At 39.3% G+C, this 27,029-nt stretch overlaps 2 protein-coding genes, 1 long non-coding RNA gene and 1 pseudogene across 4 annotated transcripts; 3 read left to right on the top strand and 1 right to left on the bottom strand.

Annotated features, from left to right (window-relative positions):
• Positions 1–1,369: 1,369 nt before the first annotated feature.
• LOC120555412 lies at positions 1,370–6,496 on the bottom strand. The gene is made up of 3 exons (XR_005638710.1): positions 6,329–6,496; positions 4,862–4,926; positions 1,370–1,476 (listed from the first exon to the last, which is right to left on the bottom strand). It is a non-coding gene; the product is annotated as an uncharacterized LOC120555412 (long non-coding RNA).
• LOC120555411 (ras association domain-containing protein 7-like) lies at positions 1,412–13,244 on the top strand. Of its 2 annotated transcripts, none has more exons than XM_039794090.1 (6): positions 1,412–1,542; positions 7,320–7,429; positions 8,414–9,067; positions 9,167–9,435; positions 10,638–10,683; positions 13,105–13,244. In XM_039794090.1, coding segments are annotated over exons 2-6 (1,074 nt in total). In that variant the 5' UTR covers positions 1,412–1,542; positions 7,320–7,326; the 3' UTR covers positions 13,107–13,244. The 2 variants fall into 2 exon arrangements, with proteins under 2 accessions (XP_039650024.1, XP_039650023.1); XM_039794089.1 differs by having other exon boundaries at positions 1,414–1,542; positions 10,638–10,806.
• A 4,012-nt stretch (positions 13,245–17,256) lies between these two features.
• LOC120556094 lies at positions 17,257–19,829 on the top strand (annotated as a pseudogene).
• Positions 19,830–22,845: 3,016 nt separating this feature from the next.
• Positions 22,846–27,029, top strand: LOC120555495 (guanylyl cyclase-activating protein 2-like). Its single transcript, XM_039794198.1, has 4 exons — positions 22,846–23,137; positions 23,762–23,911; positions 24,958–25,054; positions 25,571–27,029. The coding sequence occupies exons 1-4, from the start codon at positions 22,943–22,945 to the stop codon at positions 25,690–25,692; spliced, it is 564 nt and encodes a 187-aa protein (XP_039650132.1). The 5' UTR covers positions 22,846–22,942; the 3' UTR covers positions 25,693–27,029.

Raw genomic sequence — 27,029 nt, 5'->3', positions numbered from 1 at the left:
GTCAATAATTCTAATTTAAAACTCATATCAATTTAAAAAATAAAAAAAGATGATTTTGATAATCAATTTGTCATTTAAGTTGTTTGAAAAAAAAGAGAGAAAACAGCTTCCCAACAGTGAATATTTGCTATTTTACTTAAACTAGATACTACACTGGATATCTGGATTGTTGCTCAGACAGAAGAAGACATTTGAATAACAAAATATGCAATTTCACTATTTTCACATTTTATGGATGAAAACGACTAACTGAGAAAACAAAAATGCATAATAAAAAGGATCATTAGTTCCAGATTGACCCCTGAACTCTATATCCAATGGATCTTATTCTGCTCTCAGCTGGGGTTTGAATATGAGCTAAACAAATGATCTGCCAGTCATGAGGAGTGAAAACTTTAATGTACAGTTAATTTAATGAATGCACATGTTGCAGCTGAGATGCTGCCAGTACCCAAGCACGGTGACATCTGCTGCTGGCTGGCATTTATCCTAAATACTTTCTGCTCAATACCTTCTGTGTGTTTGTTTGTCTTGCTGCTGTAATTTAATGGCACTGAGAAAAACCAGCGGAGCAGAGTTGTTAACCCTCAGTACACACTGCTTCATGCAAACATATGCACACAACTTGCAGAGTGGAATGCCTCAGATTAGGAGAAAGAGCAGGGTGGCACTGAGAGCCACTCCTTATGAGTTTTTATCTCTTACTCACAGTAGGAGGAGCCCGGGTTCAGTGTCACAGTGACATCATTGTTAAGTGAGATAGAGGCAGTCGTGGAGGGAGTAGAATACCCACACTTGCAGTATCATAGTAAAAATACAAATATAATGTCAGCAAAAAATGTACTTCCAAAGTTTTTATTTGGTTATTTAGACAATATCTGCACATGGCCACCTATAGTGCAGTTAAAGGGCCAGTTGACCCAAATCTTACCCAAACATTTGCTCATGTACCTTATGATATCTAATGATGGAGTATAAGTCCATAGTAAGAGTACATTACGTTACAAGTAAAGGTCCAATGTTCATAACTGTTCTTTAGTGAAATTAAACAAGTCTCAGTGAAATGTACAGAATGTAAAAGCAAAACTACTGATAGTAAAGAAGACAAGAAGAGTTTAGTTTAACTGTCCCTATATTTCATTTTCACGAAGGAATGAAAGGAGAAAACATACATAGAAAAGAGAGAAAGAGATGACATTTGCTAAGTTCATGACATGCAGAGTAAATTCAGCACTCAAGATAAATGTGGAGGAGTAAGAAGTACAACCCTTTCCTCTAAGGTGAAAGTAGAAGAATGTCAAATGTAAATTTGTAAACCTAATTACCTCCCACCACGATCAGTGTGACATCACATTTCATGCAGTATATCCAGAAAGGCTGCATTCCACAGCTTCACTCCTCCTCCTTCACATCTTCCTCCTCCTTCCCAGCTGAAGTATCTGTAGGTGAGTATTTGGGTCAGAGCCGTGCATCAGCCTGGACACACAACAGGGACAGAGACCAAGGACCATCATTAAAACTGAGAGAAGCTTGAACTAACAGGTGAGTGTGACTCTAATGACCCTGTTACCTGGTCGGACTAACGCTAATTACTATCTCGTAAAATAAACAGAATGAGTTAGCTCTTCATGAGAAAAAGAAAAGGTTAAATTTGTGATTTTTAACTTGTTTGTGGGCCTATTAATTTCAACTCATGCATCATGGAAATGCCTTTATCTTTACCTTCATTTGTCTTCATTCATAATAAGTATATTATATTGTACATGAAGGCATTAATGTTTCTTTACTTCACTGTCAGAACTCTATAATGGGTTAAAAACATTTCATGAGCAGCTCAAGACAAGCTAGATACAAACCTCAGAACAGGTGCGAATAAAATCAAGCAAACAAGTTGAAAATAAACATTTACATAAAATCACTTCTATAATAATGAGTCTTAGTTTAGGAGTATTACATTAAGAGATATCAACGCTACAATAGTGATTTTGCAGACTGTAAAATATTTAAAATCTTCAAATGAAACTGAGTAGGTTGATAGTTTACTTCTGTCATTTTACATTTAAGAAATGTTATTGTATAATGTGTTTTAACATACTTCTTAAGGCAACACATTTTTGTTTTGTTTCAATGCTTAAATATTTTAAAAGATGAGTGAAATTCATGATTATTCACATAAAGAATATCATTTGTGTGTAGCGTTAGTTTTTAAGGTTTTGAGGACTTGTAGTGTCTATTGATTCATTTTCTGATGGTGATACTGAACAGTGGAAGTTAGTAAACAGAGAGTAGAGGTATTTGTGGGCGGAGTCTGAGTCCTCCAGGAATTTCAGCATGTTCTGCCACATTCCTGCCCTCAGCAAACTTGTGTGTCTTCTCCTGCAAATACGGGGAAACTACACAGACAGAAACTTTCACACGTCACTGTCAAACACCTGTTTCCTTGTGCAAAATGTAAACTTGCCTGGTGTGTTAAACTGATCACTCTGATGCTTCTCAGTTAGAAAAATGTTCACTTAATGCACCTTGTTGCGTAAATGTGCTGGTAATCAGCTCACTTGACAATATTACTAGTAGGGATGCTACGATCCTACTATTCAGTCCCGATAGAGACCGAGCACATCGCATCATACTCTGAAAGCCACGCCCACCGGAGGGGAAAACAATTGGCGCCACAATATGCAACTAACGGCTCAAATGCTTACAAAGGGTCTGTAGCTAGCTAGCTATAAACATCAGATTTAAGCATGTCAAAGGATTATTTTAGCAACCTATGTCTACCAGAGAGGACCAGTTAATATTAGTAAGCTAATGTTAGCTATGCTATGCAAGCTAAGGCACTTGCAAACATAATAGTGAAGCTCCCGATTTATCCACATTCCACTTTAACATACAGTCAGTTGCATACTGTGTACTCAATGCTTTAGCTTAACTTAATGATATAAAGTTAGCCTAAAACTGACATTTGGATATTTGACTTGATAACAAAATGCTTGATGCACACGTAATATTGGGTATAACGTTAGCTTAGTGTCTTCCCATTATTCTTGCTGATTTTTAACATCTTTATCCACTTTTGTCTTCATAAAAAGTCAGTTTTTTTCGGTTTCTGCAGCTTATACAACTTAGTTAGGCATGGTTTCTTTAAATTGTTGGTAGTGCATCCCACCACACAGCAGCTTTTAGGCATTTTTCTGTTGTTAGAGAGTCAATTTCTTAACATAAACGGGGGACAATGCAATGAAAAAAACAACCAAACAGAGTGCAATAACAATTTGGCATCTCACAAAGAAATTTGGCATTTAGCATCTTTTGGGTGCTATAACAAATCTAAGAGTGAACAGTATTTTTAAAGTGTGTAGATTCCAGGTAAAAACTAAAGTACAACTGTATTTCGATTCAGATTTTTTGAAGGCTCCATTATTATTCACTTATTCATAAGTGTGTGTGTGTGTGGGGGGTCATTTGTACAGCATGCTGGGATGCCTTCTAACAAGCTACTAATAAGTTTAGTCAATAGTAGAGATGCACCGATTAAAACTTTCTATGCCAATTCTGATATCCGATTTTCTTTGAGTTAAGCCGGCCGATTCATTGTTTCTAACCACTTCACAACACACACAAATATTTATTTTCTATGTTTTCTTTAATAGAACATGTTTTGAACAGATAATGGATCACTATAAAATAGAACTATATAAATTATTCCTGGTGTGGGAAATTCACACACATCTAAAGAGCAATGTTAGAACCATTTCCTTCGTTTCACATTCAATATCCAACTAAAAAAACTTTCGGTGTCGTCCCTCCACGCCCAACTTTTTCCTTGCAGGTGTTGCATATTGCAAACTTGTTATCTTCTGCACACACGCTGAAGAATTTCCAAACAGCTGACATGTTGCAGGTTAATTCACGAGGTTCCCTACATGTGGGAGAATAGCGCGGACGTGCGTTTCACACCGCGATTGGGTACTCGCCACACACGGTGGAAAAGTTGAGAGAAAGGAAAAAAGAGACGGTGCTGTGGCGTCCGTGTGTCCTTGAGAACTGTAACTCGTATAACATCTGTTGTCAGTTAATTGTAGCGTTGACCGGCATGAAATGGGCATATGTCAGACTGACCTGCCGGTCGCCGGTGATGGCCGAGCACGTGAAAACCGGCCAATTCCGGTCACCAGCCGGTCTATCGGTGCATCTCTAGTCGATACAGTAATTATATATAGTTTCAGCTGACTGAAACTGAAAAACATATTTTCTTAGATTAGATTAGAGTTTTGGTTTGCTGACACTGCCCAGTGAGTTGTAACAGTGAATCTGCTGTGTGCTGTTTTTGTTTAAACAGTGCATAGCTTCTATCCCCAGTACATGATTTTATCATCTTATCTAATGTTGACTGTACAGTAATCAGCAACTCTTGCCATCAGATAAATGTTATTGACTTTCTACTTTTTCTTCACTGAAGCAAAATTACAACGCTTTCCAAAACTCAGTTACTTCCCATTTTTGTCTTTAAGAATAAGAGAAATGGTTTAACACAATTGGAAGTCAGGTCTCTGTAGTGTGCATCATTGATGTTCCATGTCTTTTTGTGGATTTCCATTTCCTTCCGCTTTCTTTCTTGTTGGAATTCTAACCTCTGGTGGATTTATGAGGACTATGGTTAACTGCTCCTCAGATCTCTGCAGGGTAAATCCAGACAGCTAGCTAGACTATCTGTCCAATCGGAGTTTTCTCTCGCACAACTATTTTGCAGCGGCTCCGTGCGGAGCTTAGCGCCGCTACGCCACTATTAGGCTTTGGAGTTGCTGGCCGTCAGTTTGAGAAACCCTGTCATGAATTTTAAATTAAAAACATGATATCTTACCGAATTTAATTGCTCGTCCGCAGGGTCACTCTGAGAAATACTGCTCTAGATCATCTCTCCTGCTCCTGAATGTAAACGGGAGTAGGAGGGACAACATGTTAAAAAAAACATATTAGCTTATGTAGTAGTATTAGATACCTATTATTGTTCCCGTGTTTCCTGTGGAATTCAGTATGTGAGAACATTCCTAAACCTGTGTGTTGCGTATCGGTTTGCCCATCTGTATACTGACACCGTGGGAGAGTGATTTCTTAAACTTTTCTTCACTCTCAGGCTGGCTTAACTTTCATGCATCACACAGATGCATATGTATGTAACCATACATATTGTATAAGGTTACAGTATTATATGTATGGGAACAGCAGGGTGACAGTCGCTGTGTTCCCATGACAGTCGCTGTGTTCCCATGACAGAGACAACTCTTATCAACTTTTATTTGACATATTCAATCATCTCCCCAATTATATAAGCCACAATAAAATGTTACTTTTCCTTGCCTCTGTGAACAATTATAGCCTATATCTTAAGAATTTCAAATATTTTACATTATAATAATGCGTTTTCTAAAGACGATTGTAAAACCGTCTGAAATTGTGTGTTGTTTTTTTTTAGCATCACATGTCAGCTGCAAAAATTGTCTAATACCTTAGGTTTCTATTTGGTTATTTGGATAAAATCTGCACAGGGTCACACATGGTGCAGTTACAGTAAAGGGCTAGTTGACTCGAATCCTACTCAAACATTTGCTCACGGAGTAAGACCATTGTGAGGGTAAAATACTCAGATATTCAGATAAAAAGTCATAATTTTACCAGAAACAAATTGTATTATTTCAAGAGCAGTCACTTTTCTTCCCTCAAATATGTGCAGCCTGTCAATTTAAAGCCTCAATTCGCACATATTACTACTGAAATTACTATTTACTCACAAGCATGTGGAAGCATCTATCCATCCATAAAACATTTAAAATGCAACATGTCTTTCCAGAGCAACTGCCCAAATGCAATGGAAGTGAAAAGATAAGCCACGTGATTAAGTGTCTATAAAATTTCATGGGAATATTTTCTACTGAAGAAATAGTCTCCATGATAACTGTCAACAGTGAAGTGTGCAGCAATTTTCAATTGGGTTGGAGGCAGGAATCTCAGAGACATATATCTTGCCTGACAAAGACTTAGCTGCACTAACAGAAACACAGTTTAACACTCAGGTTAACTGTTATTTAATCTGCGCAACAGCCCGCGTTCACACCCCAAACGGCTGCATGACTGCAGGAAATGCTAACGTTAGCTTAATATTTTCTCTTAACACAAATTGACAAAACAAACAACAGGAAACGAACTAAGTATAAGTTACTGACAAGTTTGGCTACACATTTAGCTTGTGAACAAACGCCCAAAATGGCTAAACGTTAATAGCTACTTGTTTGACATTAATCATAGATATATACACTTTTTTTAAACTCACCAAGTCCTTTTTCAAAACTCGACCCAAAAACTGTGTTCAGCAAAAAAGACAGAACGGGAACTCAAAATCACTTCTAAAATTGTTATTAAAAAAGGGTTAACTTGTTTCTTTTCACCGTTGTTTCTTTCCCCACTAGCTAGGTTCTCCTTCACTCCTAGTTAGTTACCGGGCGCGAATCCTACTATGGCCACGCCAAGACCCGCCCAATACACTACTATTGGCCAGGCGTCCATGCGTACATGTATCCCCTGACCAATCGGCTATCCCTAACCTTAACCACTCGAGGTCAATGCCTAATCCCAACCAATCGAGCTGTTGTTTAAGAGTTGTCCTCTTAAAGAGACAGACACACACAAACAAAAATGTAAGGCTGTCTGTTAAGTTTGTGTAGTTATGTATAACCTTATATACTGTCTATGTGTATAACCATAGACAGTTTAAAATAGAGGATCTTTGTTCTTTCTCTTTTGAAGAGTACAACGGTACGAGAAGCAGTGGGTGATTTGGATACAATTCAATATGATGTAATATTGTGAGATTGTCTGATATATATTGTGAAATCATAGGCCTTTACATTTCTGGAAATGAAGTTGACTGTGCATCATGCTTTATGCTGGAAAGTAACTATAAGTAGGCCTACATTTACTCAAGTAGCCTAAATTTACTCAAGTAGCATAAGGTTACTACAAGGTTGGTGCTTGTATGCCTACTTTACTTACTGCAAGTCTCCATTTTGTGCAACTTTATAATTATACTCCACCACATTTCAGAGAGATATTAATGCACTATATTTATTTGATGGCTAAAGTCTTTTTTCAGTTTTGACATTTACAAGTAGCCTAAGAAGTAAACAACTGATACCGTCGTATGGTTTGGTGATCTTGTAGGATTAGAATTACATTTTTTAATTATACCCTGTTTTTATAATTTTTTTTATTCTAGCTAATGTTACAAGTGCAGTTCACTGATGTGTCTGTCTGTCTCTTTGCAGGTCAAAGATGGAGCTGAAGGTGTGGGTGGAGGGCGCGGTCAGAGTGGTCTGCGGCCTATCACTGAAAACTTCCTGCCAGGATGTCGTCATAGCTCTTGCACAAGCGATTCGTAAGTCTCCCAATTTTCATTCAACACATGGCTCATCCTCATCCAACACTGTTTTAGTAATACACAATTTGGATTTACAATACGTTGTTGTTCTCGTAAATCTTTCCATCACTGTTGTTAGGAACACTGTCCATTTCGGACGCTACATTAGCTTTCCTATAAGAGGTCAAAATGAGTGATTACTGTAAGATTTGCTGAGAACTCCCAATGTTGAAGTCAAGGTAGTCAAAGTAGCTTTATTGTCATTAAGGGGGTCAGACAACAACAAAATGAAATTTGCGTATAATGACAACATTTAAAGACATAAAATCACTAAGAACGCAAACAATGGTGTGCCCTGGTAGCTCTGGTTGAGCGTGTGGCCCATGCAAAGGCTCAGTCCTCACCGTAGTGTCCCTTTGCTGCATGTCATCCTTCCTGTCTCTCTCCTCCATTTCCTGTCTTCAGCTGTCCTATCAATTACGGGCCAAAAAAGCCCGAAAAATGATCTTTAGAAAAGAAAGAAAGAACACAAACAATAAAGTGCAATGCATTGTGCAAACACATTCCCAATGGGATACAACTTGATTTTAATGACCCTACAGCCTTTTCTCTTGTGCCAGCAATGAAAAAAAATTTATTTGCATGTTTTTCTCTTCGAATAGCAACATCATCAGTAGGTCTTTCCCTTTGTCCAACAGTTTTTCATTGCAGAGTGCATTTGTATTTAGAAAACTGCAAACTATAGATTGGTTAAGACTTTTTTGCATTTAAATACTTTGTGCCACACCAAAACACATATATAAAGATTTCCTGCAGAAACTTTTGACGTGATACCACTGTAAACTGTTTTCATTCTGATTGAAAATTCTCACTATTAAACAGTTAATTCTTCCTGCAATACTGTTCTTATGCAGCCCCCTTTCCACAACATCCAGCTGTTTGTTGCTTGTAATAAAACAAGCTGTTAAGTATTAATCCTTCATGTATCTGTATTTTCCACAGGTCAGACCGGTCGTTACATTCTTATCTTCAAGATACGAGGCACTGAGAGACAGCTGGTTGCCGACGACTGTCCTCTTCAGCTTCTGGCTCAGCTGGGACAGCTGGCTTCAGAGGTCCAGTTCATTCTGCGGAGGACAGGTCCCAGCCTCAGTGATGCTCGAGACACACCCGAAACAAAAAGACGTTTTCCCCTTCCCCAACCATCAGAACCCGAGCCCCTCAAACGCAACGAGCCACACAAGGCTCTCACCTTCAGTCTGGGCCCCTCAACACATCCCAAGAGGACCAAACCCAGCCGGGCCTGGTCTCCGTCACCCCGAGACTCCCCAGAACCCAGAGCTTCCCCTGTCTCTTTCCTAGACCCTGTCAACCCTGTGGAGGCAATTCCCCCTTCCTCCTCCAAAGAGGAGATGTTTAGGCAGATTCTGCAGCAGCAGTATAGGCTGCAAGACCTGGAGATTCAGCTTCACGCTCTGGAGAGAGAGACAGAGGTGTTGGAGCGAGCACGGTCGTCTGCCACAGTTCCTGGTCTGACTCCGGTCCCTGAAGGCGAACTGGAGAAACTGGAGCAGCGTCTGAGGCAGAATGAGGCAGATTTGATGCACAGCGAGCATTGGGAGGAGCAGTTACAGGAAGAGCTGGACCGAGAACAAGGTATGTGTTCAAACCAGTTTACATTTTCTACATTTTTTGGTGAGCGACTTCTTCCTCATGACGTTTCTATAACCAGAAATGTTAACCCATTATCAACAGAAATGCATAGACGTCTACACCAGATACACTCATCAATGGATGATGACAGTCATCGGATCAAGGAGCTCCAAGCGCGTTCTGAACATCTACAACAGCACATAGAGCACAGAGCCCACAGACAAAGGTCTCGGGCCAGCGCTCGGCAGCCAGAAGAGACCCTGAGGCCTCTGGAGCAGGAGCTCCACTTCCGCCTGCAGCAGGGAGAGGAACTGGCTGCAACGCTGTCAGAGACAAAGAGGGTCCGACAAACTACGGAGGAAAAGCTGCAGGTATAAATCTCAATAATCTCACTATATTTCAAAGGGCTCAGGAACACCAGGAGTTATGTCAGCGACATTTCAGACCCGAATCAATTCGTTTCAATAGAATCACCACACTAAAGGAAGAAAAAGGAACTTTATTTGCCACTAATAGGTACAGCATGGCTTTGTCACTGGGGCGGTACCTTAATGGGACAATATTGTACCTTTTCCAGAGGTACTTTGTTGTACCTTTGTACATAATTGATCCTCGAAGATACAATATTTGTCCCTTTAGAAGGTACAAACAAGTCAGGTACGATTTTGTTCCTCTGACTAAGGGCTCCTTCACACTGGCTGCGTGGCGTGAGCGTGTCAGCTGCATGGCGTGTCCGTTTATATTTCGGCTCCCATGTTAACAGGTTAGAGCGTGCACGCTGACTGCGTGACACGCACATCTCAGGCGCGCCTCTCTCACGGGGGAAAACGCGTGCCTGCTAGAAATAGCACCGACGCCTATTTTTCACCCGACATGCAAGCGTGTTGGAAGTGTTTCCAGGCAAAATAGAATAGGAAAAGATGTTTATATGTCATTTTGACACAAATACAAATTAATAAATGACATGTTGATGTTTGAAAGTCTCTAGGTTTTGACATAAATGCAGCTATTTAAAAAAATAAATAATAATAATTATCAAATATTGCACCTGTCAATACAGAAGGAAATATTCTGGAGCCTATTTTGCCGTCAATACTGCCGACGTTGTCTTTGCTGTAATCAGATCAGTATATATTTATGTGTAACGTGAAGTATCCTACACATCCATGTGTCCAGACAAGTATAGCAGCAGCAGCAGCGCCGCGTCAGACACATTTCTGGTGAGCAACGACACACGACAGAAACGCCACGCTCGCGCCACGCTCGCGCCACGCAGCCAGTGTGCAGGAGCCCTAAAGGTACGAAGATGTCCTATTGAGGGTACCACCCCAGTGACTAAGTTTTGTTCCTTAAAGGTACTGTTTTGTTCTTTTTTTTCTGAGAGTGCACAAACAGTGTAACGGTTCAACTTTGCTCCATCGACCAATAATAAACAGTCATACCCTCTGATGACAGACTCAAGGAGTAGGGCGGCAACTAAGGGTTATTTGCAACCAAATGTTTTCAACCATAAGTGTGTGCTGTTAGTGATCTCATATTCCCTATGATATATAATATGATATTCATCCTCTAGGACCGATGGAAGACGGTGGAGGATCTGAACATGGAGCTGAGACAGTGTAAGCTGCAGCAGTTTATCCAGCAGACCGGCAGTCCAAACGCAGACCAGACTAACTTTCTGCCTGTCCCTGAAGTTTACCTCAGCAGCGCTGGTATAATGGAGTAGGAGCAGCCAAGTCACTGTACGTCATCAGATTATTTACAGTAAACAGGGACCGGTTTTTCAAAACACTACACACAATTAGCACAACCACACACCCAATTAGCAGAACACCTCAGACCAGAGGATTTCTAGTAAGGGGAGAACTTCCACTCTCTGGAAACTTCCGGCTTCTGAACTGGTTGCAGTTCCACTCTGGTTCCATATGAGGGCGCTCACGGGCCAGTGTAGAATGAATGTAGGTCTATGGAGATATACCCCTCAAAATCCACTTTTCTCATAATATAATTTTTTGTCTAGTAATTTGAATGTTGCATTCGAAAGGGGAGGCAAAGAAAATACACACCGCTGGGTGTTAGAAGTGGCTTTTTTGTTCTAAAAAGCCTTTTAAAATGTCAATGACGTCATACACGTCGTACAGCCAGAGATACTGCTTTACAGAAAGCTCTGAGTCACTTCCTTTTCTCTCTCGAAGCATCGGCAACACAGCTGACAGGTTAGGCTCTCCCCGTCAGTACATGTGCTAGAAAGAGGTTTGCTGATGTTTTAAAGACCACGCCGAAATATTCACTCTGATATTCTGGTTCTGCTTCGGATGCCATCAAACGGGATCTCCGATCGTAATCAGTCCTTCACTGACCAATCAGCATTCATTAGCAGAATGCTAGCGTGTTATGGGCTACAACGACTCACCCTGTAAGAAATCAAAAGAACATAAGTACTAGGCGAAAGAGACATATTTAGCCGTCTAGTTCCATAGACTCCCATTCATTTTGCACTCGCCCGCGATCACTCCCCCAGTGGAACTCTGGTGGAACTGCAACCAAATTCGGTACAATGGGGCTGAATAGGGAGTGAACAGCCTCTCCATTTTTTTTTTTTATAAAAAAACATATTTTGTTACCATATAAAACACACATGTTTTATATGACTTAATTCAGTTTGAACCAGTTACACACTGCTGTTGCTAACCTAAAACACTTTTAGCAATTCTACTTCCCAGTGATTAGAGTACTGTAAATGAAGTACACAGAGAAAGTGCAAATATACAATAAGTTCACCAAGAAATACACAAGACCAATGCTGCAGACTGAGGAAAAGATAATACATTTCTCTCCATATACCAAAATCAGTTAAGATGTCAACATGGAGAATCACAACAACATGTCCCAGTTTTCATATAGCTACTACAGTAGTGTGCATAACACTGTTCGCTCAGCAAACAACAGACAGACATAAAATACTGTATCCAGTACAGGTCACAATTACAGTAAAAAAAGAAAGATCTGAAACAAAAACTGAAAATACAGTACAGAAAATATTAGACTTACATGCTACATTTTGATAGTGCTTAAACCTGATTGGTGTGTCTACAACTAAACAGTCATGTGTTTGCGCACCTGATGGCTGTGTTTAAAAGATTGGCTCATAGGCAGTGACGGACTGGCCATCTGGAATTTGGGCAAATGCCAGAAGGGCCGCCCCAGTATTGACCCCTATGGGCCACTACTGATCATTTATATTTGGTTAATTTTGATAAGTTAATTTATGCATGCAGCCACTAATATTCAAGATTGTACTGCGGCGAGGTGCATGGAAATATCACTCGGAAGGCAGAGTTCCTAATTTCCAATCTAGGTTATTGACAAAAATAGCGCCAGCGTGTTGCAAATACCAGGGCCGTTTTTTGATCCCAGTCCATCACTGCTCATAGGTGTGGTAGGAAGTGACATCATGATATACTTCTGTGTCTACTGTATACAAGTGTATTTAGTGTTTTGCATATCACTGTGTGTATTGTTTTGTAAAAAGTGTGAGGCTGACATTGTGCTTATAGTGGTGCACATCTGGCCCAGTGTTTGGCTCCTTTAGTGTAAGCTTTTGATAATTGTGTAATACTTTTGATTTCAGCGTGTAAGCAATCAGCAAAAACTGTAAAGTGATTATAAGGAGCTGTGGAAGAACTTTATAAATCATTTACTTAAGTTAAAGTAGTACTACTAGTGTTAAAATACTCAGTTTAATGTAAAAGTATTCTGCTTTCTTGCTTTTAGTAAATGTACAGTATCAACAGAGAAATACTGGCACTGAAGGAGAGTCGAGACTAGTTCCACTGAAAAAGTTGTCCTTCCAGTTTTGGGGAATTTGTATTTTTTCAGATCACATAAAGAAGTATTGTGTGAGAAAGAAAGAAAGAAAGAAAGCACAAAAGAAAGCAAATAGGAAAGAAAGAAAGGAATACCAGCTAAAATAAATAGAAATGATGATGAATAATTAAATAAACACAGATGTCTGACACAATTTTCTGTTTCCTCTGCAGGACCTCATGAACTGGAAGTTCTCTGAAACCTCTAAAGCCCGTCCAGTGTGTGTGTGTGTGTGTGTGTGTGTGTGTGTGTGTGTGTGTGTGTGTGTGTGTGTGTGTGTGTGTGTGTGTGTGTGTGTGTGTGTGTGTGTGTGTGTGTGTTCTGTGTGTGTGCGCAGGTGTGTGTGTGTGTGTGTGTGTGTGTGTGTGTGTGTGTGTGTGTGTGTGTGTGTGTGTGTGTGTGTGTGTGTGTGTGTGTGTGTGTGTGTGTGTGCATGCTTGCATGTGTGATAAGCTCTTCACTGACAGCTTCTTTGTAAAAAAATAAATAAAAATATGTCTCTTTGAAATAAAATATAACAAATGACAAATGTTGATGCTACTGATAGAAATTAAAATTTTTATTTTTGCTTGTTTATATTTTGTACTTGAACTTGTCACATAAAGTCTTTATTTTAATTCATTGCTCATCTGTTGTTTGTTGTTTAAAATCAGTTGATGTTTGCTCCATCAGAGGGCGCCACAGCTTCATCCAGGATGAGATCATCCATCCACTGCACACGTCACCTCCAAGCCTTAGCATTGGCAACAGCCCAGTGCACGAACACACATAACAGGGCTCTGGGGGGGTGGTCCTCAGCCAGAAAAATGTTTTCTATTTAAATCCTTTAAATGTCCTGCATTTCTACATACATGTAGGGACTATGATGATACAAAATCCAGGAAATAATTAAATTGAGGATAATGATGATGATGATCCTGCCAGAAAGAATAGTAATAAGCTACATATAAGTAAAATATGTCTTACTTTCTTTATTGTTTAATATAGGGGCCGATCGCCAAGACTTAAAGGTCCCATGACATGCTGTTTTATGACCTCATAAGGAGAAGATTCCAGATTGGCCCATCTGAGCTTTCATTTTCTCAAAGGCAGAGCAGGATACCCAGGGCTCGGTTTACACCTATCACCATTTCTAGCCACTGGGGGACCATAGGCAGGCTGGGGGAACTCATATTAATGTTAAAAAATCTCATAACATGACATTTTCATGCCATGGGACCTTTAAGAGAATCATTTTATAGTCAGAAATGTTCACAATTTGGGGCGACCTCTAGCTCACCCAGTAAGAGTGTGCGCCCCATGTAGTTTGAGTCCTTTGCAGCGGCCCGAGTTCAAGTCCGACCTGCGGCCCTTTGCTGCGTGTCATCCCCCATCTCTCTCCCACCTTTCTTGTCTATCCACTGTCACCACAAATAAAGGGAAAAGCCCCAAAAAATAATCTCAAAAAAAAAATAAACACTGTCCACAAATGTGGATTGGGGTTGACATTTTTACATCTAAAATTATTTAAATAATTAATGGGTGCACATTTTTTTGTGTTGATTAACTGAACGATTAAACGACTAATTGATTAATTGCTTGTTTTACAAAATGTCAGATAAAAGTATATATTAATATTAACTTTCTGATGAAGTGAGTTGAATGGCTGGATGGAAAGACGTTCTCAGTCTATGTAGATAAGTCAAGACTAGTTTACACAAAAATATATGGCCACCTCTGGTCTTGTGTAGCTCTGACTCCTGCCAGATCCTGTTACAGGCGTGTTGTAACAAAGCGATGTACATGTGGGTTAAAGATCACATGACCCCCTCATAATTTAAGTCGTCAGGTGTAATCCGATCTAAACACTTACCCCCTCGCTACAAATACACTGCTGTCAGCCCTGTCGTTGTCCTGTGCTGACCCTGCAGGGTCTGTCTATCAGTGTGTCACCTCCACTGACTTATCCTGAAAACAGAAAGTAAAAAAAACTACTCCTTTTTTTACAATAGAAGGAAATAAATCTCAATACAATGTTGTTGTTTTTTCACACATTGTTGACTGTCTGTTGTCCCGATAGACTGTATAATAATGGATGAAGCTTCCAGGATCTGAAAAGTGAAGCCAATGCAATAACTTCCAGCAGGGGGGTGACTCCACTGGCTCCAAAAAGAAGTCTGTTTCTATAGAAGTCTATGAGAACATGAGCCTAAGTAAACATTTTCATAATGAGTTTATGGACTCAGTCGCTAGTTTCAAGTCTTCTTCAATACAGAATGATGTTCATTTAGTAAATTATGTTCCCATTTATTTTTAAATAGACAATAAAGAAGGGGATGTCAATCAGGACAGAGGCTTAGCGATGCTAACCATGCTAACACTGTGGACATTAAAATAGACCTCAACTTGTGTTTCATCGCAAACTTTCAACCTCTCCCTGTGTGTTTTCACTTCATCAAAGGTAACTGGAAAATTGGTAATTGGTCGCCAAAAAATATCTTCTCTAGCGTTCTGCCAACCAAGATAGCTAGCTAACGTTAAAGGTGCTATAAGTGATGTGAGGTGTTTTTTGAGCTACAATTTTTTTTGTCACATACAGCAAGCATCTCCTCACTATCCGGGAGCTGCCTGTCCCCTGAACACACTGTAAAAAAATGCGGTCTCTGTAGACAGCCCAGGCGAAAGGTTGAAAATCTGTAACTGACCCTCTTTAGTCTTTACACAAACAGAGGACTCCTGAGTGTAAGTAGAGTTTGTTTGACCGTTCCATCCACCCATCTCCTCTCTATCTGGACTTTGTTGCTCTTTAAACTACGTCATCTGACTTCCTACTCAAGGTACAGATATACTTTGCATTATTTTCCAAATTTCGTACACAACCAACGGACCAAACAGACGCATGAAATCACGCGTTTGCGTAGTTGAAAGCAAGTATATCTCCGGCTTTAGAAGCAGTCCTGATAGTACATGACTTTTCATCAGTATATGTACCAACAGTGAATGAGAACTGCATCTAACCCACTGTGGACTAATTTAATTACTTGTAATCTAATCTGATTGTAATGTTATCCAATCAAGTCATATCTAATCTGTTCTACTGTACTGAATAATACATTCAGAAAGCACAGTCTGCCAGCTGGCTACAGTTTTGCCTTCTCCAAAGTGCATCATTCTTAAAAACTAAGAAATAACATTTACAATCTCAATAAGATTTGCTAAAATGGTTACGAGCTGCTAAAGTGTGACATGTTTAAACCATTTTCAACTTTATCGTTCTGTCCCTTTGGCTACTGAACACGTATCAATGCAAAGTCCCATGCACAGTTTCTACTTGTTTTTATTCCCCTTTGCTGCAATGAAAGGGTCATTTAGCTCATGATAACCCATAATGCTTCATGTCTGGTGTGACTGTCCTCCCCCGGAAAAACGCTCCCAGAGGTTGTTTTTTCAAGCAGCAATTACGACCTATATTAACGTTTCTAGTGACGCCGCCCTCTTGTGGCCATAGTAGTTATAACGGGAGTAAAGCTGGAAGTAAGGTGACGAAATATAAGAGCGCCACATTTCCATGTTAGGAGGCAGGTCGGGGTGGTGGATGGCTCAAACAAACAGGACCTTCTCCCAGAAGAGCTGGGTTTGAGTCCCATTTGAAAATAAAAGCTAACAGTGAGTTATTTTTAAAATAACGTACGTCACGTTTAGCGTCACGTGCGTAACCGGAAGTGAAGTTACGTCTGATCTTAACCAAAACCACAATCTTGTTCTAAACTTTGCTAAGTAGTTTTGGTGTCTAAACCTAACCAAACTGTGATTGTTTCACAATGTTAAAGACCAGTTTAAAATTGCAACCTTTGAGTTCAAAACCGTGACCAATCTTGTCTGGTTTGGATATGAGGCTGGTTTCCGCCACCAGTTTGGGAGCTGTTTTATGAAATGCTACTGTGGGTTGCATAGGCGTTGATACAGAAAAAATACTGAGCACCCACGTGTGCCAGACTGCCAGTGGGTTACATTCATTTAAAATTAAACATTGCAGTTGGTGCTAAGTGGAGCGTCTGTCATAGTGTGATTGGTTATGTCGGTGGCATTGATTCTTAATTTCCCACGAAGCTGATCGCAGTTACATGTCAGTTAAACGTTTCATGTAACAAAAACATAAATTGGCGCCTATGGTGGGTTGTATTAGAGGGTGAGAACAAATGACCCATATCTTCGCATGATCTGGAGGACTTGTTGGTCTGCATAAGAGGGGCTTGGGACCACAGGTACTGGCTGTTCTCAGAGTCATAAGATTATCCCTTAAAATACTCCATCTCAACTCTATTATCAGCTTTGTGTCTGACCAGAGCAGGTATATAAACTCTGAGACTGACTGAGAACACAGGACAGAGAGAGTGCAAAAAGAAAGAGAACCTTCTCTTTGTTTTGCAGTTCTTCCTTTGCTCAGCACTTCCCAGACAGCGTCTCTTCACCGAGCCAAACTCCCAGCAAACCAACGCACGCAGGTGAGACTCAGCTGATGCCATACAAAAAACAAAGACTCTAGCTGCAGCAATCTTTGTATGAATTATCTGTGTAGATGTAATGTGCAAGACATGTAAAGAGAGCAATAATGCCACATTATAAACTTCCTTTTAAATATGTTTCTGTGAAATTAAGACATGACAACAAAGTGTTGAGCTTGGAGTTATAACGTGCACTTTGTGTGGGGACAATTTATTAAAATTATAATTTGTTTCTGTTTTTTCATTGTCACTTAATATAAGAATCGTTGTTGATTTCATAGACATGAACGCAGCAGCAGCAGCACCCGGAGGCTCCAAGGCCGCTCCTCCCAAGTTCAAGCAAAAGGAGACCAGGCAGTTCAAGAGCAAGGCTCCTAAAGCCGGACAGAAGGGGTGAGTCTAGAAAAGAAAAGATAACACCACTGCAAAGGGTTGATTGCAACTGTCAGATAATGGGGTCTCTATCCTTCTCTTTCTTTTAGATTTGATGATGTCCCGGGGATGGAGGGCCTTGGAGGTAACTATCAATCAAAGCAGTAACTGATAAGCAAGAAATTATTCAAGCTGTTCCTATGATTCATTCGTACATATAGCTACGAAAAGTAAAGTAATGTAATTCAAATGTATTCCATGTATGTATTTCTGTTTGCACGACATTGAAAGCTGCTCTATAGAAGCGCTGTGGTCCATGTAGGGAGGAGGTCAGGGTGGATGGGTGAGTCATAAAACACAGCGCTTTCAAGCCATGGAGCGGAGTTCATGTCTGGAAGAAGTTAACCAGTCCCTCCAGAAAAACATGATTATGCGATCGCATAATTCAATGCATAATCAGCCAAAGTCCGCATATTTATGCGGGGGCCGCATTTTTTAAAATACGCCGCACTTTTGCCGCATAAATTGCCGCATAAATTGCCTCATAAATTGCTGCATAAATTGCCGCATAAATTGCCGATTTCCGCGCAAAATATGCAGGGCTTGCATGATTTCATAATCCCCGCATTTTCATTGCAAAAAAGTCATATATCTTAGCAGAACGTTTAAAAATGTTGCGTTTATTACACACAAAAGCAGCCATTTTCCCCATGGGAACGTTATGAAGTGACGTAATTACGCAACGTGAACATCATGGAAAAGCAGGGTGTTGGGGGAATCACTTTTTTTTCTCTTTTTCATCAAACCACAGTTTTTGCAAGTTCCTGCAATTTCATCGCATAAAATTGCATAGATATCCCGCATATTCCATCGCATTTTTTAAGAAAACGTGGCGCATAATCAAGGATTTTCGCCCACAACAATCACAAAAAACTCCTTATTTTTCTGGAAGGACTGGTTAACGAGAGAACAAAAGGAAACGGGTGTCCGTGTCCCAAGTGTCCGTGTCCCGGGTTAACTATTTATGGGGACCCATGTTTCAGTCCAAACTAAAAACATTTTTTAATCTAGTCGTTTTGGTAACTATCCTAAACTTAACTGTCGTTGCCCATGGCAGTCACTTTTTGTCGGCTAAACTTAAATGCAACAGCCCCGGAAAGGACTGTCACCTCGCGGTGCCCTGTACATTATGTATATTTCATAGAACATCATATGAATTGGTGTGCGTGCATTTTCGTACGATATCATAAGAACCCGAGAATGCGTTTGAATTAAAAAAAAAAAAAAAAAAAAAAAAAATTTAAAAAAGGTGTTTTTTTCTCCGAATGGGGGGGGTTGTTTGTCCTTGGGAAGAAAAATTTTAATATTTTTTTTTTTTTTTGAAGATGGGGGGTTGGTTTAACCCTGGGGAGCGTTTGGTGACATGGAGCTGTGTGATCTGGCCCAGTTTGGCATCGTCTAGACCTTCTGCCAAATGGGAACAGTTTATTCCTGGTGGCTGCAATCCAGCAGCTTTTGGTTTGTGCTCTAGTGTGGAGATGAGCCTGATTGGGTACCATAAGGACAACTGATGAATGGAGAGCGATTTCTTTTCCCTCCCCTCGATAAGAGGAGGAAGAAGCTCTTGGACAGCAGCCCCAAAGAATGACTCTTCCTCTGCCCTGGGCTGATGTACCTCACCACCTGGAAGTTTTAGCATCTCTCTGAGCTCTATATGTTCTAAATTACATCTGAATGAGATTTAGATAAGATAAAATAGACTTTCAGGATGTCTCTGTTGTGGCCTTGTTGTCCTGTGTAGCTCAGCATCTTTGTAAAAGTGTAACACACTGTACCACTGCTTGGGTTTCATGAAAGGGATGATGGGTGAACAACTGGAAATCAACTTCTATGTATGTATGTATGTATCTATCTATCTATCTATCTATCTATCTATCTATCTATCTATCTATCTATCTATCTATCTATCTAACTCAAGTAGAGTTTTGTTCTGTGTGGTTAACGCTGTATAACTTATAATAAAGTTTATTCTAGTCGCATTATTCTGGTCTGTCCATTCTGAAGATCATTTTCCCTTTTTTATCATCAAAACGATTCAATACGCAGTAAAACACATCATTATTATCATTATTTCTGGCAGAGGTTGTTGTGTTGTCAACTGAAATGCTACAGATATTTATTTTCTACTGTGGAATAAGTTGCCGGTCCAAAATGACATCAGTCTTTTATTTGTGTTGAAAATAAGGACCAGTATTAATAATCAATGTTTTACTGTAACAGTGTAAAATTCAAAAAAAGACACTCTTTAGGCCTGAATGGTTGTTTCATTTTATTTGATTAGATAATACTATTTTAAGACAGTGTTAGCAAACAGAAATCACTCATTATAGCAAAACTCAGGAAACTCCAAGGCACCTAGAGAGTGCCTTGGAGTTTCCTGAGTTTTGCTATACATGATTGTCCCATCCAAAGAGCACCTCAAGCAAACATTTTGAGTCCTGGAAGTGCTCCTATGTAGACATTTTGAGAAAGCACTCATTGTTGAAGAAAGAACACAAGATAGTTTGTCCTTAGGACCTTCTGCTGCCTAAAGCACTACTGTAAACAGTTGTGCGCTGCGACTTATTGGACGAGGGGAAGTTAACGTGACATACTTTTAACAATCCAAATACTAAACCATTGAAAAACGGTATCAAACTCCAGGCTCCTTGGGGGTCATTACAGTGAGATGTGTTTTGGTAGCCTTTATTAAAGGTTCTATGTGTAACATTTTACATGTATTACAGTTGCCTAAAACAGGCTGTTTACTGATTTCTAAATAAAGGACTTGGGCTGGTTTTTCCAGGAAAATTTAAGTATGTGACATTTATGTGCAATCCTAAACTGTATTTGTGTGTATTGTGTGTCATTTTATAAATATCTCTCTGAAAGTCGTCTTTACATATTTGGGATCTTTTGGAAAGGATCTCCACTAGGATTTAAAATAAAGTATTGCGGGTTTTAAAATATTTTAATGTTTGGCTGTGTACATATTTCTTCTCACAATATTTAAAAAAACGTGAAGGCTGCTTATATATAAAACTTCCATCATCCCTAAATGATATTCTAAAAAAATATTAAATAAAATAGGGGTTATGGTATTCTATATTCTATTATAGATTATAGCTATTTACCCATTTGTTTTTCTATTCTACAGTTATCAGATTGTCTCACTGTGTCATAAAAATGTGCATTATACACCCTTTATAAGCCACACAAATTTTCAAGGACAGATATGGGTTTTTCTATGCACACAGAAAGTCATTTGGGGATGAATGGTATTTCTGTATCATGTCATTTCCTCATTGTGAGTGTAACATTTAGTTTTGTTCATATTAGCCTGCTTTTGAAGACTGAAATGTCTCTGATGCTGTTACTGTAACAGGATTGTGTAAAGCCGAACTCAGTTTAGCACATGTTCCACATTATGCAAAGGTCTCATGTTCCTCTGGCTGAGATTATTACCTGTAATCCTTTTTTTCTCACCGTGCTGTCCCTGTGCAACCCCTAAAACAAACTAATTAAGGAGCACAGTGATCAGCAGAGTGTCATTTATTTTATCATTTGGTCAACAGTTATAAGTAAGTAAAACTGCTGGGACAACAACACATTGTGATTTACCATTTAGGATTTGTTTTTAAGTGAGTGGTCAAATCACCAAATTACATTTTGGATATCATAATTTTAAAAGAAAAAGGACATCTGGACACTGGCACAATGAAGGTCTAGTACTTCAGGACGGCCGAAAGCCTTCGCATCTTCCTCCGAAGGCTAAAACCACCATCTCTTCTGACTCCAAATAAATAAATAAATATATATATATATTTTAATTAATTAAAAGCTAATGTACTTGCATTTGAGTTTGCAGCTTCAAGGTTGAAAGCATTTAATTGGAAGTCGCTTTGGATAAAAGCGCCAGCTAAATGACATATAATGTAATGTAATGAAATACTTAAAAGTTGCCAGCTTTTAAATGTATCTTTGCAAGTTAGACAGTGTGCAGGAGTGTCTCTCCGATGCACCTATGTCATGTTATACATGTGCAAAGTATTTTTCTGTTATAAACATAAATGTGAAATTCAGATCAAGGTGCCTGCTGAGGAACTTGCAGTTTGTGGATCCCCAAAACTGACAAAAGACGGTAACGGGTTATCACAGTTATCAGTCAAAAAAATACTGAATACATCAAAAACTAATGCCTTAAAGGCCACAGAATACAATATTATCACCATACTTATATCCCGATACAATATCATTGCGATTTTAAACATATTGCGAGTTTCTGTGATGTATTGCAATCTATTGGCTTTTTTTGAACTTCAAACTATGTCCCCAAAGGAAAACCTTTGTATTTTTCACGCTGACAGTCACCCCTGCTGACCTAACCCCAAAACTATTTTTAACTGGACCATCTAGTGGACTGAAAAAGCAATGGATTTCATTATTCTAGAACAGTAACCAAGCAAAGTTCATCACCAGTCAGTTGATAAAAATAACTGTCTCACACACGGACACTCATCCCCCTGGACCATTCCCTGCCTATGTTCAATGCCCACTTCATTACCATATAAGCATTAGGAACATTGGAAATGTTTCTTGGGGAAAAGAGAGAACGGATAAATGAATACATGTGTGCAAAAAGGAAATAAACAGCAAAATAAGTATTATACAGTTACATCTTTCATTCATCTGATAATCTTTGGTCCATTTTGGGGCTCCATAGAAAGAAGTAGAAGTAGAATTCAGACTGTATTTATATTATTGTATCTGTATCTGTATCTATACTCTATTTACTGTGTCTATGACAGCTGATATCAAAGCCAGGTGGTTTAATTAACTCTACCTGTTCTATGATTAAGTAGATACCACCGTTATCACTGTTTTTGGCGCTTGGTGACAACAGTATTGCCAGATTGTCATGTCTTCTTGGACAACACCTTGTTGGCTAAAGGTCAAGTGATTACCGAGTTAATACGATTGACTGCCATCACTCTGCCTGCTCAGAGAGCAGCTGGACAGTAGTTCACAGCTCTTCAGTTTGAGTAGATGCCTAAGTGCCCTGCAGACTTTCGGATCCAAACTTTTCGTATCTTTTCTCAAAGAAATCAAAGGCACAATGGGACAAGAAGAGAGCCACAGTGAGGAGATGGATTTGGCACAAATTCATGATTTGTGCATCATTTTCATGAAGGAGTGTCCGAGCGGTGCGTTGCATTTACATGAGTTCAAGAGGATCTTCAGGGTGGCGAGCAGCTCTACAGAGGAGTCCCTCTACATCGAGACAGTATTCCACTCATTTGACACAAATAAGGTCAGGACGCAGCAATTTCTCATTTTAGAAGTAGATTTTTAGTTCTATTGCGAGTGCAACTGTTGTGAATCTGTTACATTCTATAAAAATCTCTCTCTCATCTCTTTTAATTTGTATCGTAAATTGTTACACTGTTTTCCTTTCTGAAGATTTATCTGTGCAATACCCCCCCCATTTCAATCTTCAATAACCTTTTGGTTTTTAAACATAGAAATCTCAAATCACTGCTATTATATAGCATGACAGCCATTAAACATTAGTGAGTTAGTGAAAAGAACATTTTATAATATTTTAAAATACAGCAAATCAAAGTTTATGCACATTTTAAGATTGAAATTTAAATAGCTTGCTCATTTCTGAATATATTGACATTAAATCACCTTGCATGTGTTTTTGACAACCTCTCACAACTTTCACAACTGTTAGTGTGTAAAAAATAACAAAGTGAATGGCGCGATTATTAGAAAATGTATATCATTGTGTGTCTTATTAAACCTTTAGTACATTGTGAACTGAACCCTGTTTTGTGTCACTTTGTTCCCTCAAGCTGTTAACTGCTCTCAGAATCAAACAAACATGATTGGATTGTTTCATAGCAGCCACTTTTGTATTATTTGCTTACAGAATAACACACTTGATTTCGTCGAGTATGTAGCAGCACTTCACTTGATCTTACGGGGGAATCTTGAAGATAGGCTCAAGTGGTCCTTCAAGATGTACGACAAGGACGGGAACGGCAAGTTGGACAGGCAGGAGGTGAAACGGATCATCAGGGTAAGGAAGACATTTTCACAAAAAAATGTGATGTTCATAATGAACATGACTTTTCTGTGAATTGTTTCTGAAATAAATACAAACGTTATGAGTGGCAGTTGTGTAGAAAGTGGAGTGGGATATGTTCAGCTGATGTGTCAAATTGTCGAAATCCCTGTGTTTTATAACACAAAGCCTCTCAAGACAGATTATAGTTCAAGGCTTAGGGCCAGGAGTCACGGCCTGAGGGGTCTCAGGGTGTTAGGTGAGGAGAGGACGGTCTCTGTAGGGACTATTCTTATAGTGAACATCTTAAGTGTGCTTTACAGTAAGCCTCTAACTCCAGAGACCTCAAATTAGCCTACTGTCAATGCGATCTGATTTGCACAACAGGAATTAGATGATATGTTATACAGTATGTTACCTCAAGGTGAGCTCCAAACAAAATGTTTTATTTCTTATACTTTTTGGGTATAAATCTATTAATATTCTCAATTTATGGGAAATATTTGGGAGTCTCTTCAGTCATTTCATTTAAGACAGTAGAGCTGAGAAGATGAAGCGATTAATCAGTTAGTTAACTATTAAATTAATCGCCAACGATTTTGATAATCGATTAATTGGTTTGAGTAATCTTTTAAAAGAAATAAAAGTAAAACTTCTCTGATGTCAGCTTGTTAAATGTGAATATGTTCTAGTTTCTTCTCGCCTCTGTGACAGGAAACTGAATATCTTTGAGTTGTGGAGAAAACAAGACATTTCAGCACGTCATCTTGGGCTTTGGGAAACACTGATCCACATTTTTTCACCATTTTGTAGACCAAACAACTAATCCATTCACCCAGAAAATGATTGACAACAGCAAAAATAATTGTTAGTTGCAGCCCTATAAGACTGATCCGTCATTGTAGTTAGGGTTATATCATCTTTCACAAAGCCTGTATGACATGTGCCTGCTGCAATTGACATTATCACACACTGTATGCTGTGCAGAAGTAAAGGGTTTAGTAAATAGAAGTGATCGTTAGTTGTACTTAATCACAGACTGTGTCATGTATCTCACACAGCTCATTTACAAAATCAAGCTCCAGACGACTGAAGTCAACATGACGCCGTCTGAAATCTGTGACAGGATCTTTGAGCTGGTTGACCAGAACAATGACGGTAAGGAAGTACACATTAAACAGGAAAAAAGAAAATGTCACCTTAAGTTATATATGTTTCAGACCTTGGACTAAGCACCCCTGAAAAGAAAACGCCACATATAATATTAAATGAAGTTAACTGTTGACACAATCCAGTACCGTGAGCTATTTAAATGAGCTGATACATGGTTAAACCTCATTGGCTCTTACCAGTGTATCTCTGTGTGTACTTCGTCCACAGCAATCTCCACCAATCAGTCCCAAAATGTTCCAGTTAGAGAGGAAATGCCTTAAACATATTCTTTGTAAATCTTTACAATCATTCCCTGAAAAAACCAAGCAGGTTGTTGCACCGTCCAAATGTTATTCAAAACTTTTTAATGTGTAGCTAGAAGAATGCATTTCCCGGCTGCTCACATAGACAATGAACGGGAAGCATAGACATGACACTTGGCAATGGACATATACCTTTATTCTTTGACTCTTTGTTAAAAGCAAAGTCATCTGTGTGGATTGTGTTTTTGTGCCCTCACAGGTCAGATAACCTTGTCTGAGTTCATGGAGGGAGCTCAGAAGGACGAATGGGTCATGAACTTGTTGAAGTTGGACGTTAACGCCAGCGGCTGGGTCCTCCAGAACTGTGGTAAATTACCCTGATCTCCCACAGTTTTCTTTTTTTTTTGAGGCTGACACAGAGGTGTCCATGTCTTCGGTCTCCATGTTGAGTTTCCTGTGACTCGGAGATGGAGCTCAGCGCACTTCTTCAAGGCTGCAGATCTGCCGTGATTTACACTGCTGGTCCAAAGGCCAAGTGTTCGCTGTGTGTCTGTGGTTTGGCCTTGAGCTGATGTTTCTAACTAAGGAAACGATGCTCAGAGAAAGTCTGCTGTTAAATGCAGTACAGTCAATTATTGTGTATTTATTATCACATGAGGATGCCGACGGCAGCCATAACAGTATTCATCATTATTCCATGTGTTTATATTGTATGTTTGATAGAAGAGTTATGAATATATAGAAATGTATTGGTGGTAAACTTGTCTCTGCAGAGAGGTGGTAGAAATAACATTATTTTGTACTAGGAAACAGACTTTTCATAACTAAAACAGTATTAACTGAACTGTGTTCATGCTCTGATACTTTTTTGCTAAAGTTCTATCAAACATATCTTTTTTATTACAAATATAAATGATCTTTCAGGTATTTCATGGTGTCAAACTAAATTGCAACTTCTTACCTTTTTAACGGAATATCGATTAAACCATTTACTTAATCTTTGTCTTTACAAGAGACGGAAAAGGAAGCTAATACCGGTGAATTAGCTGTGTGCTCCCCTTTGCCATACTCGGACACATCTATCTCCCTGCTGTAAATGACATGTAAATGTCCATTTCCATGTATGAAAATTCGGAACACAAACACAGTTACGTTAATTGTTTTGGGTCACTTGGGGGCAGCGAAACAATCTAAAACCATAAACAGTATATTAATAATAATTGTTTGTTTAAAGCTCCATTGTGTAATTTTTGGAGTTGATTCTTAGCAAAAAAACCTTTGTTCTTTCACAAATATGTGCTCATTCATGTGTAATTACTTCAACCAACTAATGAAAGTATTCTCGTACGCGTAGAATCTGAATGGTGGCAGCCATGTAGTGTCTCCATCTTGAAAATACATTAGCCAAAGAGGGACGTACCTCCACCTTTCACGCTTTTACACTCAGTGGCACCGTGACGAATGCCAGCCGGGAGATTACTCACAACTGCCGGCAGATTTGAAAGTCTGTTGAAGATGGAGGATCATGCCTACTCTCGAGGACATGTAACGTGGTCGCCAAGGAAGTTAAAAAGAGAATTAAAACGACAACGCGACAGGCAAACCAACAAGACTAAATGTAATATTGGAATGGAAGGAACACTCACGGACAAAGTCGTACTTCTTGGAATAATACGGCCACCGTAGGAGTTAAAATGTGCTCGGAATGGGAAGGGCTA

This window comes from Perca fluviatilis, chromosome 3 (genome assembly GCF_010015445.1).
Source record: "Perca fluviatilis chromosome 3, GENO_Pfluv_1.0, whole genome shotgun sequence".
Taxonomy (NCBI): domain Eukaryota; kingdom Metazoa; phylum Chordata; class Actinopteri; order Perciformes; family Percidae; genus Perca; species Perca fluviatilis.
Note: the sequence above shows the minus strand (reverse complement) of the source record. Positions and strands in the feature narration are given on the sequence as shown.